Below are 13,317 nucleotides of genomic sequence, written 5' to 3' on the forward strand. Positions count from 1 at the left end.
GTGATTAATTGTGACTATTTTTGTAATCGAGTTAACTTGTTTTGTGTTAATTGCATTCATTAACTGTGATTAATTGACAGCCCTAATTATCTACTGAAAATTACATTACAAAAAAACTGTAGATTAAATCATGAAAGAAAAGAAAATATCAGTTAAGGACCAAATCTCTACCCTGGGAAAATTTGACCATATTTTGAAATATGTATTTTAACTGTAATCCTCAAGTAGAGTAAATTAGACACCTCATAATTTCCCCAAAAAAATGTTGTATCCAAATATGTGCTGGAAAAAGCTGTTTGAGGGCCAAGCCTTCCCCCATTGGTATGCAGATCCACTAGCAATGGGGCCAGATATCTGGAGACCTCACATGGGCTCCACTATTGCAGAGGGTAGGGGTGATCAGCAGTGGAGTTTGCCAAGGAAGGACTAAGGCCTGTGTTTTCTGCAACTATGCAGATCCACCAGCTATTTACATTCATACTCCTGCAGCATTTCAGAGTAGCAGCCGTGTTAGTCTGTATTCGCAAAAAGAAAAGGAGTACTTGTGGCACCTTAGAGACTAACAAATTTATTAGAGCATAAGCTTTCGTGAGCATCCGATGAAGTGAGCTGTAGCTCACGAAAGCTTATGCTCTAATAAATTTGTTAGTCTCTAAGGTGCCACAAGTACTCCTTTTCTTTTTACTCCTGCAGCAGAGGCACAGAAACCACAGGGACTACTGCAGTCTCTGATGCAGTGGCTGCTGTTGAGCAGCTCTGCTAACGATATTTCATCCCCTTCCAAAGTTCCCATGGAACCGTTTCACACCCAGTGCTCAAACCTTTCCAGCAGCACCCAACTCAGTTTCCCAGGTTGAGTGCAGGAGCAGGGTTTGCCCTTTGGTGCGTGCCTCTGCTCACCTGACCACAGTGAGGAGGTTCAGCAATTCCTCCAACATAGTCATGACAAATGTGAAATCATGTGGCCAATTGCTGAACACAAAGGTAATTAGCTTTAGGATTTAGTTCTTGCCTTTATCTACACACATCCAAAATTTTAAATAGAAAGGCCCTTTCACTTCAACAAAAAGTCATTCTGCCTGTGATACAGGGGGATACAGAATTCTTCTTTTATATCAGCTCATCGGGGAGCTGCTGGCATTGCTTTGCTACCTGGAAAGCACAGGGGAGCAGAACTGGATCTCACCAGCACCAGTTCTAATTAGGCTGTTGAAAGAAAATCAAGAAAACTCTAGAAATTTGAGTAACAGCACCTTTGGATAGCTTAGCTGCTGTTGCATTCAAAGCTGTGAGGTGCTGTTCTAAGGTTCATTCTTCTTTTCTCTCAGTGCGAGAATTTATGCTCACATGGCATTCCATCAACGGCAAGACATAGTGCAGATGAATTAAATCAATAACTTTCCAAGTATTCCAGCATAAATGTTGGCCATACACAGCTAGCTGAACATGACCAGATAGTTTTGGCTGGTATTTGTGCTATTCATATATGTATTTTCCCTGCTTGCTATTGGCAGCAGCAGTAATCAGAGCTGCAGAACTGAATTACAGCACTAATAAGAATCTTGTATGCCCTTCCTGACCCTGTCAATGGGAGACAGTTGAGCTATCATTGGCTAGGCATTCTCTAGTCTGCCTGAAAACACAATGGACAAAACTGCCTTTTGTGCCTTCGGAAATCTCTCCCTCCAATCTTCAGGGGAGTGGGAGAGAAGGTGTCACAAGTACTGCTGTCCCTGGCCTATGAAGGAAGATGTTCAAAGTAGAGCAAGGCAAAAAAAATTTCAATCGTTTAGTCACCAAAAATGCCATGTCAGTAGAACCAAAACTATTTGCAAATTTGTGTAGAGTTCAAGAAATTTGACTGAACTGAAAAAATGTTAGTAATGCCAAAACAAAACATTTCATTTTGACCTGACAAAAAATGTCAGGCATTTTGACAAAAGCAAAGGAGGACTAAATTCACAAAATGTTGGTGGAGGGAAGAAATTCCCTTAACCTTTAACCACTGGTTTTGGTACTCTCCTGGGATGTGGGAGACCTGGATTCAACTCCCCCTCCCCCACCTCACCTCCTTTGTCTGATATGGAGAAAGAATTTGAACTTAAGTGTCCTATATTACTGGTGAGGGCCCTCACCACTATGAGAGTTTGGTATGTGGCTTTCGCAGTCTCTCCCATTAAAGCTGTTCCATGTTGTATCAAGTAGTCATTGGTTAGCGAGGACTTGAACTTGGAATTCCTATACGCTAGCTGAATTCCCTATCCACCAAGCTATAGAGTTACTCTCACCCGCTCACTCTTTCACTGGCCCATGGAGCAGTCATTGTCATCATGAATTACTATGAATTTCCCCTGAGTGACAATGAATAGTCATTGGTCAGTAATAAGATCAAAGGTCCACAATGGCACTGGAACCTGAGAACCAAAATGGAAGGAATGTCACATGCATGTGAGATGACTGGATGCCCAGCTACCCAGTTAAACAATTGCATGGGGCACTTTTGCAGAAGCAAATTGAGAGCCTCCATCTGAAAATTTTATCCAAAATGTAGTAGCCATCTTTGATCCGTTTTGATAATTTGGTGCTGTTTGATTTGAAAAAGTGATACTGTAATATCCCAGGGCAATTGCATGTCTTATTCAAATAGCACTATAAATGAAACACAACGTATGTTAGTGGGTCATGATGTCTACTGTCTGATACTGGTGATATTTTTAACATCCTATCCTGAAATATACTCTTCTCTCCCCTAGTCGGGTTTAGTTTATACAGAAGAAGAGTGGGAACGGGAATGGAATGAACTGCTTAAACTGGCTTCAAGTGAACCTCGCACTCATTTTGGCAAAAATGGAGGCATGGGTGGTGGGTAAGTTGCATTGTAACAGATTCTTTTATCTTTTGCTTCTGTTGGATGGTATTACTAGCGCATGCACTAGAGTAGTACAAATAAATGAGGAATTTCATGGAACATCATTCATCTAACTGTTGCATTTTTCATGTTGTACGCTAGAATACTTACTCTGTAATAGTGCCCATCATTTCATTGCAGTCTCCGAATACAATGATTGATTCAAGCTGGTCAGATAATTCCAAGGTACCTGTCTGTGCAGCCATGCAGAAGAACCAGGGCTCCATAAGCCCCAGTTTCTTGCTCTCTGGAGGTAGTGTGGAGGCAGTAGAGTCCAGACCCAGGGAGATGGAGGGCGTGTGCCTTTCATCATTCAACAATGATGTCCCTGGGTTATTAAACACCAGCCAGAAAAATAGCCATTACCTGGACCTTGGTGTTGATGCATGGAAAGTAGAGGTGGGTAGAAAATAAAAGGATCTTCAGGACTCCCATCAGAGAATCCCTCGATTGTTTTAGAAGGTGATAAAGTGGTGGTGCTCATTTCTCATCTTTTTCACAACGCCTTATGTCAGATTCCTAATTTTTTTTTTTTACAGTAACGGCTTGTCTAATCGAGATTATATGGTGGGTTTGCCAGTGATAGCAGGGAATTGTACTCGATCCAGGGGGTGTCTTCCAGTCCTATTTCTTATGTTCCTATGTTTGTCCATAACTGTGTTGTTCAAAATAAGGCAAGGCCTTTGACTTGCACAGAACTTGAACTAAGTGATATTTGGATCTGAGAGGTGCCAGCTGGTTCAACAGGTCATTAAAGGGTCTTGGTCCTATAGTGCCCTGCTGAGATGGCTGACCTGGGGAAAGTTAGTCAGCACTTATGGAGGTTACTTTCACCACAAGCAAGAGTAATCTCATCAAAAGTGGTGCATAGGAGACTGTTAATACGGGAATACATTCTAATCTGAAAAAAGAAAAGGAGTACTTGTGGCACCTTAGAGACTAACAAATTTATTAGAGCATAAGCTTTCGTGAGCTACAGCTCACTTCATCGGAATGCATCCGATGAAGGGAGCTGTAGCTCACGAAAGCTTATGCTCTAATAAATTTTAGTCTCTAAGGTGCCACAAGTACTCCTTTTTCTTTTTGCGAATACAGACTAACACGGCTGCTACTCTGGATTCTAATCTGAAAGTACCATGTCCCTGCCACTAGGATCAGTGCCACAGAGGACCTACAGAGTGAACTTCTTGGGGTTTTGAGAAGTGGGATTCAGAGCCTCGTTTGGCTGCCTATTTTCTAATGGAAGAGGGAGACTGAATTTAATTCTATAGTAGTAAATATGAAAGACATTTGAAATGAACTGGAGAAGCCAATAAAGCAGGGGTGGCCAACCTGTGGCTCTGGAGCCACATGCAGCTCTACTGAGGTTAATATGTGACTCCTTGCATAGGCGCTGATGCCAGGGCTGGAGCTACAGACGCTAACATTCCAATGTGTTCTGGGGTGCTCACTGCTTAACCCCCTACTCTGCCCCAGGTCCTGCTACCGCTTCCCCCAAGCCTGCCATACCCTCGTTCCTCTCCCCACCCCACCAGAGCCTCTTGTGCACTGCGAAACAGCTCATTGTGGTAGGCAGGAGGCGTAGGCAGGGAGCAGGAGGTACTGATTGGTGGGGCTGCCGGTGGGGGGGAGGCACTGGGAGCTGGAGGGGGTTAGTAGGTGTGGGGGCTGCTGACATATAACTGTGGCTCTTTGGCAATGTTCACTGGTAAATTCTGGCTCCTTCTCAGGCTCAGGTTAGCCACCCCTGTGATAAAGGATAAACCAGTATCCGGTACTGGCACACTTCTTGCAGATCTCTTGCTTTGTAGCTCACAGGCAGCAAACCTTCTAAGAGCATTGTTGGTAGTGTACAATGGTCATTAACTGTCAACAGTGTCTATTTTTAGACCATTGCTCTTCTAATACAGTCTAATTGGAAAGGAAATACCCAAATCAGACTGAGCTTTCAGCTGTCCAAACTACATACAAATATTTTACATGTTCAGATAAGAAATGAACAATAGATTTTTTTTTTGGACATTAAATTTGTATGTATTCTATACTGTGCATATCAGGCTAAATCCTTCCCTCATTTACACCTGTGCAAACCCCCAGTGCAGTGAACTGGGTTGCAGAGAATTTAACTCAAAACAGCCACGTGCTTTCACAAATGAAGCAATGTATTATCACAGAACATGTCACACTTTAAAAAATCTAATTATGTTCTGAAGGCAGTTGGGTGGCACAGGATATAAGCCAGGGCCAGAATTTGGCCCTACAGAGCAAGTCAGTTGTGATAAAACATATTCCAAAGTACCCAGATTTTTTTGTTTTTTTTGGAAAAACAAAAGGATTTTTTGTTTGTTTATATAAGACAATACACTACAATAGATAGTTGTAGTCTCATAAGACCTTTTGAAATCTACACACTACTTGAACTTTGATGCCATGTTACCAAAAGCCCTCAATGAAAATAATGAACCTTTATATTGCAGAGCTTGATATAGTTTATTTTTTCTGTCTCTGTAAACAGTTATAATTCATCTGTAATATAAATAATATTATCAAGCCAGAAAATTATTTAAATATAGTTTTCTCAAATTGAAATTGATTTGCTCTTTTGTCCTGTTGAAGTTAACAGTGGGATTGTTGCTAGAGAGGTCACATCAGAGCATACACATCAAGTTCTAAGGCCTTGTCTGACCTTTCTTACCTGATTTCCAAGTCTGTTCCTCTGGATTCATTCTGCAAGAGCGTGGTTGATTGCAGTTACTTTGATTTAAACTCTGGAGGTTGAATGAAACTGTGTGAGATGGGTAGTTATTGGAAAATATTTTCATTACAAGACAATGAAAGTGGGTACAGCCCTCATACTTTGGCTCCCTCGGTGGCCATCTCTGTCAATATAATTATGTACATTTTAATTAAATTAGCATATTGGAGCATACTGTGGTACTTGATGAGGGTTAGAGTAAGACCAAGTTCTGTGTAACTTACTACCGGCATATATTTAATTTGAAGTATAAAGAGGTTTCAGTAAAAATGGAAAGAATAAATTAGATTTTTAGATATTACTTAAGGAAATAAAACAATATTGTTTATATAATAATTAAATATCCTTACTGCACAAATGTAATTGGATTCCTTATAGCTTTAGGATTTAACATGAAATAGCACTGAACGCTTAATCAAAGTGCACTTGTTCATATAGTGCAGTATAGTTTTGTTTACAATAGACCGGCCCTGAGAATACAAGAACTTTAATTTTCATACCTGAATAGGGTATGGGGTGTTATAACTAAAGCCATTTATTCTCTATTCATTCAATGCCTTCTTTTCTCTAGTTGCTGTTTCCCCTTGAGAAAATTGCATGTTCTAAGTAATTAGACGAAGTGGAGGAGTAAACCACAATAAGAATAAAATATCTTTAGAAAAAGTGTTCCTATTCTCCACTGTGCTGAAGCAGAATGTGACATTTTCTTAGCATTTTTAACCTTTAGATGTCAGGACTAAGGATTTCGCTGACACATTTTTATTTTCAGCAAAATGTTTACTGACCATAGTGTATATATATTTGTCCTTATATACAGAAGATAACAAAGAATAATTTTGCTCTTTAGTCTTCTGTGTTTCCTCTAAATCTGCCACAGTCCTTTTAAAATGTAGTTCAGTACACATTTCTACTACAGGCAGGAACTCAACACCCATTCCCACAACCTCATTTTATCCATCTCGTACCGTATGTGTCTCACGGAGCACACAGCTTCAATGTATTTGGTCAGAGATGTGCTGAAATGGTGGTGGTTGTATTTAACAGACACACACTCCTTTTAAAAATTCTCTTTTCAGTAATAAGCTTTCGTGAGCTACAGCTCACTTCATTGGATGAAGTGGGCTGTAGCTCACGAAAGCTTATGCTCAAATAAATTTGTTAGTCTCTAAGGTGCCACAAGTACTCCTTTTCTTTTTGCAGATACAGACTAACACGGCTGCTACTCTGAAACTTTTCAGTAAGCTTCACCTCCCCCATGGTTTTTTAAAAAAGTCTAATACTGTTTGTTGAATCAAATATAATTTAAGTCAAATTGTTGTTAAATAGTTACATGTATTAGGCATTTCTCTTGTTGGGGATGGGAAAATAGCAATAGGAAATGGTCAACAAATCAGATGTGAATTACAATCCGAATATACCCATTAAAAGAATAGTGAAGACTAACCAAAACTAGCTGAAGAAATTAACCTGTAAAAGTGTATAATTTTAGTACCCCAACCATTCCATTGCAAGGAATATTGACTGAATAAATTAATCTTTTCAATGTACTATACCAAAAATTACTACTTAAACTAATGCATCATCTAAAAGGGAAAAGAATTCTTCAAAGAATATTTTTGTCTGACAGTGTCGTATACCTACTAGTTATTTACTGTCCTCAAATAATGTGCAAATCAGCCTTTGAATTATAGATGAGGTAATCTCCTTTGGTGCCAGAACTAACTAAAGCATCAAAAGTCACGTACCCATCAAAAGAAAACCTCAATAATAAATGTGTTTTGATTTGTCACCACAACCACCTGTTAGTTAGTTTTTATTTATTTATTTGTTGAGTCAAATGCACTTAAGAAATCTGCAATTGTCTGTGAACCTCCAGGGGTTCTTTGAGAACCTTCTTTTTGAGAGCAGATGCTGAGGAATTGAAGTCACAGAGCAAGAAGACAATAAAGAGAATCGAGGGAAAGCTATGACTTGAGTTCTTGCCTCCTACACAATGAATCCTGCAGCCAGTTTAAATAGGATAATTAATCATGAAATAGTCATTGTTTCAGAAGTGATTTGTACACATTGTCCTAAGTAGTCCCAAAAGGAATCTCAAATCATCAAAATCTTTTCATTTATCTTCATGTTGAACCAAATGCAATAGGACTGAATGGAAAATCCAAAAGGGAACTGCTTTAGTTTGAGAAGATTCTTACATCCTTTATTTTATTTTTAAAAAGGGCCTCACTCCCCTTCTCTCTTCCCAACCCCCACCTCCACCCCTAATGCCACTTCATAGATAGATAGTTTTCAGTTAAAGGGCTTTAGTGACTGATTGGATTGTTATTATGACAGTTCCTTCATGGACAGATACTGGGGCCAGCCAAACGCTTGATGTCATGTGATTACATCTTCATACCTTGCTTCTTGCAAAGGGATGAGAACATACCTTGGGAGAAGTGTAATGATTTTATTTAACATCTTTGTCTTTCCATGACTGTAAGTAGTTTTACACTTAAAGCAGATTCTGTCAATGAATAGTATTTTGGCTTTAAAACTAACAGGAATGTTAGCTTCTAATTCAAGACATTGTGGCCTTGATATTGTTAATGTTTTGTTGTCACTATTCAAAAACCAAATGGTTTTAAGGGTTTTTGTTTTTAATCACAACAAGATACTCAATCTTCCCATGTGTCATCTTCAACACAAACACGAAGAGGGAAAGTAGGGAAAAATCAGGCATCTAGTATGGAAATAATCCTTAATGCACAGATGACTCAAAGCTTGAAGCTCCTTGAGTTAAGTCCTAGCAGTATTTCATCAATGTATAGGACGAGCTGTTTGCTACAGCTCGACACATTTCATTTGAAATGGAATTAACCTGAAGAGGGTCACTAACATAGAATCATAGGACTGGAAGGGACCTTGAGAGGTCATCTAGTCCAGTCCGCTGCACTCATGGCAGGACTAAGTATTATCTAGATCCTTCCTGACAGGTTTTGTCTAACCTGCTCTTAATCTCCAATAATGGAGATTCCATAACCTCCCTAGGCAATTTATTCCAGTGTTAACCATCCTGACAGTTAAGAAGTTTTTCCTAATGTCCAACCTAAACCCTCCCTTGCTGTAATTTAAGCCCATTGCTTCTTGTCCTATCCTAAGAGATTAAGAACAATTTTTCTCTCTCCTCCTCCTTTAACAACCTTTTATGTACTAGAAAACTATCATGTCCCCCCTCAGTCTTCTCTTTTCCAGACGAAACAAACAGTTTTTTCAGTCTTCCCTCATAGGTGTTGTTTTCTAGACCTTTAATCGTTTTTGTTGCTCTTCTCTGGACTCTCTCCAATTTGGCCACATCCTTCCTGAAATGTGGCACCCAGAACTGGACACACTACTCCAGTTGAGGCCTAATCAGTGCAGAATAGAGCAGAAGAATTACTTCTCATGTCTTGCTTACAACACTCCTGCTAATACATCCCAGAATGATGTTTGCTTTTTTTGCAACAGCACTACACTGTTGACTCATATTTAGCTTGTGGTCCACTATGACCCCCAGATCCCTTTGCTCAGTACTCCTTCCTAGGCAGTCATTTCCCATTTTGTATGTGTACAACTGATTGTTCCTTCCTAAGTGGAAAACTTTGCATTTATCCTTATTGAATTTCATCCTATTTACTTCAGACCATTTCTCCAGTTTGTCTAGATCATTTTGAATTTTAATCCTATCCTCCTGAGCACTTGCAATGCCTTCCAGCTCGGTATCATCCACAAACTTTATAAGTGTACTCTCTATGCCATTATCTAAATCTTTGAAGATATTGAACAGAAATGGGCCCAGAACTGATCCCTGCAGGACCCCACTCATTATGTCCTTCCAGCATGACTGTGAACCACTGATAACTACTCTCTGGGAACAATTTTCCAACCGGTTTTGCACCCACTTTATAGTAGCTCCATCTAGGTTGCATTTCCCTAATTTGTTTATGAGAACGTCATGCGAGACAGTATCGAAAGCTTTACTAAAGTCAAGATGTAGGTATATATTGACCTAGCTCTGATTGTACAGACTTTTACAAAAGCCCTACATGGCAAAACTACTCAGAAAAAATTGTAATAAAATATTGGTTCACAAACTTCATTGAATGCCCACATCTTCATGGGCAGATTTCTTTGTGGCCCATTTTCACTCCATACCCAGAGTCTTATACCACTGTTAGGGCAACTATGGTAATTGCGCACACAGTGGACAATTAATATTAAGGGAATATTGAATATATTTGTAACTGTCTGATAATGAGTACTAACATCAGGAAACAATGAGGTGAGCCAGCACCATATAACAAGCCAGCTGTCCACAGATCAGCAGCAAGTCCTGCATAGACCACAAGTGACCTACAAGTGCATTTGAGGATGTCTGCAATAAAATATGTAGAGCTGGTCAAATGTTTTGACAATTTTTTCTTTTAAAAAAAAAAAGGCTTAATTTCAACATTTTTCTACAAAAATATGTTCGGTTCTGAACTGTAAATACAAACAGATTTTTATTTCCTCCCTAGTCTCTGCACATGACTCCTGCACTATATCTGTGCCACCAGCCGCTGAGGCACAGTGTAGAGCAGGCTACCATGAGCAGCCGTATACAGCTCCCTTTGCAAGCCCTGTCTTAGGGGGCAGGTGAGGGGAAAGGAGCAGGAGGGGGATATTCCAAACTCAACACAGACTGGAGATTTTACATGGCTCCAAAAAGGGAATTGGTCTAGAGACAGATCTCGGGACGCTACTATAAATTAGAGTACCCTTAGTTTCAGAGTAGCAGCCGTGTTAGTCTGTATTCGCAAAAAGAAAAGGAGTACTCGTGGCACCTTAGAGCCTAACAAATTTATTTGAGCATAAGCTTTCGTGAGCGACAGCTCACTTCATCGGATGCATTTGGTGGAAAATACAGAGGGGAGATTGATATACACTCACAGAGAACATGAAACAATGGGTTTTATCATACACACTGTAAGGAGAGTGATCGCTTAAGATAAGCCATCACCAGCAGCGGGGGGGGGGGGAGGGAAAGGAGGAAAACCTTTCATAGTGACAAGCAAGGTAGGCCATTTCCAGCAGTTAACAAGAACATCTGAGGAACAGTGGGGGGTGGGGTGGGGGGAGAGAAATAATATGGGGAAATAGTTTTACTTTGTGTAATGACTCATCCATTCCCAGTCTCTATTCAAGCCTAAGATAATTTTATCCAGTTTGCAAATTAATTCCAATTCAGCAGTCTCTCCTTTGGAGTCTGTTTTTGAAGTTATTTTGTTGAAGGATAGCCACGCTCAGGTCTGTGATCGAGTGATCGGAGAGATTGAAGTGTTCTTTGACTGGTTTTTGAATGTTATAATTCTTGACGTCTGACTTCTGTCCATTTATTCTTTTACATAGAGACTGTCCAGTTTGACCAATGTACATGGCAGAGGAGCATTGCTGGCACATGATGGCATCTATCACATTGGTAGATGCGCAGGTGAATGAGCCTCTGATAGTGTGGCTGATGTGATTAGGCCCTATGATGGTGTCCCCTGAATAGATATGTGGACAGAGTTGGCAACGGGCTTTGTTGCAAGGATAGGTTCCTGGGTTAGTGGTTCTGTTGTGTGGTGTGTGGTTGCTGGTATTTGCTTCAGACTGGGGGGCTGTCTGTAAGCAAGGACTGGCCTGTCTCCCAAGATCTGTGAGAGTGATGGGTCGTCCTTCAGGATGGGTTGTAGATTCTTGATGCGTTGGAGAGATTTTAGTTGGGGGCTGATGGTGTTGGCTAGTGGCGTTCTTTTATTTTCTTTGTTGCTCCAACCCCTCAGACAGAGACAAACACCTACAAGATCTCTATCATGCATTCCTAAAACTACAATACCCACCTGCTGAAGTGAAGAAACAGATTGACAGAGCCAGAAGAGTACCCAGAAGTCACCTTCTACAGGACAGGCCGAACAAAGAAAATAACAATTAACTTAGGCTTGAATAGAAACTGGGAATGGATGAGTCATTACACAAAGTAAAACTATTTCCCCATGTTATTTCTCCCCCCCCCCCCCCCACCTCACCCCCCACTGTTCCTCAGATATTCTTGTTAACTGCTGGAAGTAGCCTACCTTGCTTGTCACCATGAAAGGTTTTCCTCCTCCCCCCCCTCCCCCGCTGCTGGTGATGGCTTATCTTAAGTGATCACTCTCCTTACAGTGTGTATGATAAAACCCATTGTTTCATGTTCTCTGTATGTGTATATCAATCTCCCCTCTGTATTTTCCACCAAATGCATCCGATGAAGTGAGCTGTAGCTCACGAAAGCTTATGCTCAAATAAATTTGTTGGTCTCTAAGGTGCCACAAGTACTCCTTTTTGTTTTTGCGAGTACCCTTAGTGTTCTGATTTATATCGGAGGCAGTATTGGTCCCTGGAGCAATCCAAAATCCCAAGAGTATAAAGGTGACTTAAAGCCACCTTTGTAGCTTCTGCCCCTTTGCTGCATCTACTGTGCTGCATTTCCTGCATCTCTACTTCCTTCTGTGTAAATTTGAATAAAGGCTTCTTTGGTGACTAGGTTCCTAATAGTCACCAATTTTAGGAGCCAGAATCAGTCCATCACCAGGAAAGAATACACAAGTGATTTATTTGAGTAGCTTTAACAGAGCTGGTATTCAATGTGAACACCCATCTCAATCCAGAATAGCAGCCGTTTTTTCCATTCCATCATTTCTCAAGTGCACGTTTTTTTTAAAATTCAGAATCCAAGCATTTCAGGATCCAATTTTTCAGCACTTCTAGTCCGACAAAACAGAGAAGTGAACCAGTTTGTTTTTTTAATATGAAAATGTGACCATTTTGATTTTGGGGGAAAGTTTGAGGTCACGTCTTATTTTATCAGAGTTTTGCTCATCCACTTGCTTACACAAAGTTCTTAATTACTCTAGTAAATAAACTTTTTTTTATTTTAATTGAGGCTTTAAGGGGCAGAAAATCATGAAGATTATGTTGGTTTGTTTTGTGGCCTAAAGTTTAGTTGATTTATTGAAAAGCAGTTTAAAAGCAAATCTATAAAATGTGTCCACATATTTACTGATCTGAAGAATGTGACAGTCATGAAGTGCCCAGCATATTTTAGACATAAAATACACATACACTGTATGTCAGACTGAGTAAGAATCATTCAAACATCACTGCAGAGAATTCTTGCATCCTCCAGGGTGACAGGATCACATACACGACCACTTAACCAGGGTATTGTCGGTATGAGTAGGAGCAAGTAGGGAGTTTAAAAATGCTTTTTTTGAACTTTTGCTGATGTTGACAGAGAAAACAAAGGGGTGGTTAAAAGTGTATGTTAGCATAAGTGTTTTATGTAGGGTCAGCTCATGTCCTTGGATTGAGTCCATTTATTTTGGAGAATATGATAAACATCTCTTCCTTGCCCCAACCTCCTTTTCAAATTCTTGTCTAAGTATGTCATATTATTTGGGTCATTTAAAAAGGACCTTCGGGGAATTATCTCATTGGCAAGACAACAAGACCGAGAGGTCACTTTGCTACAATCCATGTCGTCTTGTCCAATTTGGGAAATTGCCTCCTTTGTAATCATTTTTCAGTGTATATACATATATATTGGTTTTCTCCACTGGGAGATGAAGACTCT

The 13,317-nt window shown here is 40.1% G+C and overlaps 1 protein-coding gene across 4 annotated transcripts in view; it reads left to right on the top strand.

Annotated features, from left to right (window-relative positions):
* The window catches only part of OTUD7A (OTU deubiquitinase 7A), a 257,682-nt gene that overhangs the window by 200,545 nt on the left and 43,820 nt on the right, over positions 1–13,317 (top strand). For all 4 annotated transcript variants that reach the window (XM_038420849.1, XM_038420848.2, XM_043493746.1 and 1 more), the window contains one exon: positions 2,754–2,866. In XM_038420849.1, the coding sequence (XP_038276777.1) occupies positions 2,754–2,866 (113 nt within the window). The remainder of the gene's footprint in view (positions 1–2,753; positions 2,867–13,317) is intronic.

This window comes from Dermochelys coriacea, chromosome 10 (assembly GCF_009764565.3).
Source record: "Dermochelys coriacea isolate rDerCor1 chromosome 10, rDerCor1.pri.v4, whole genome shotgun sequence".
Lineage (NCBI taxonomy): Eukaryota > Metazoa > Chordata > Testudines > Dermochelyidae > Dermochelys > Dermochelys coriacea.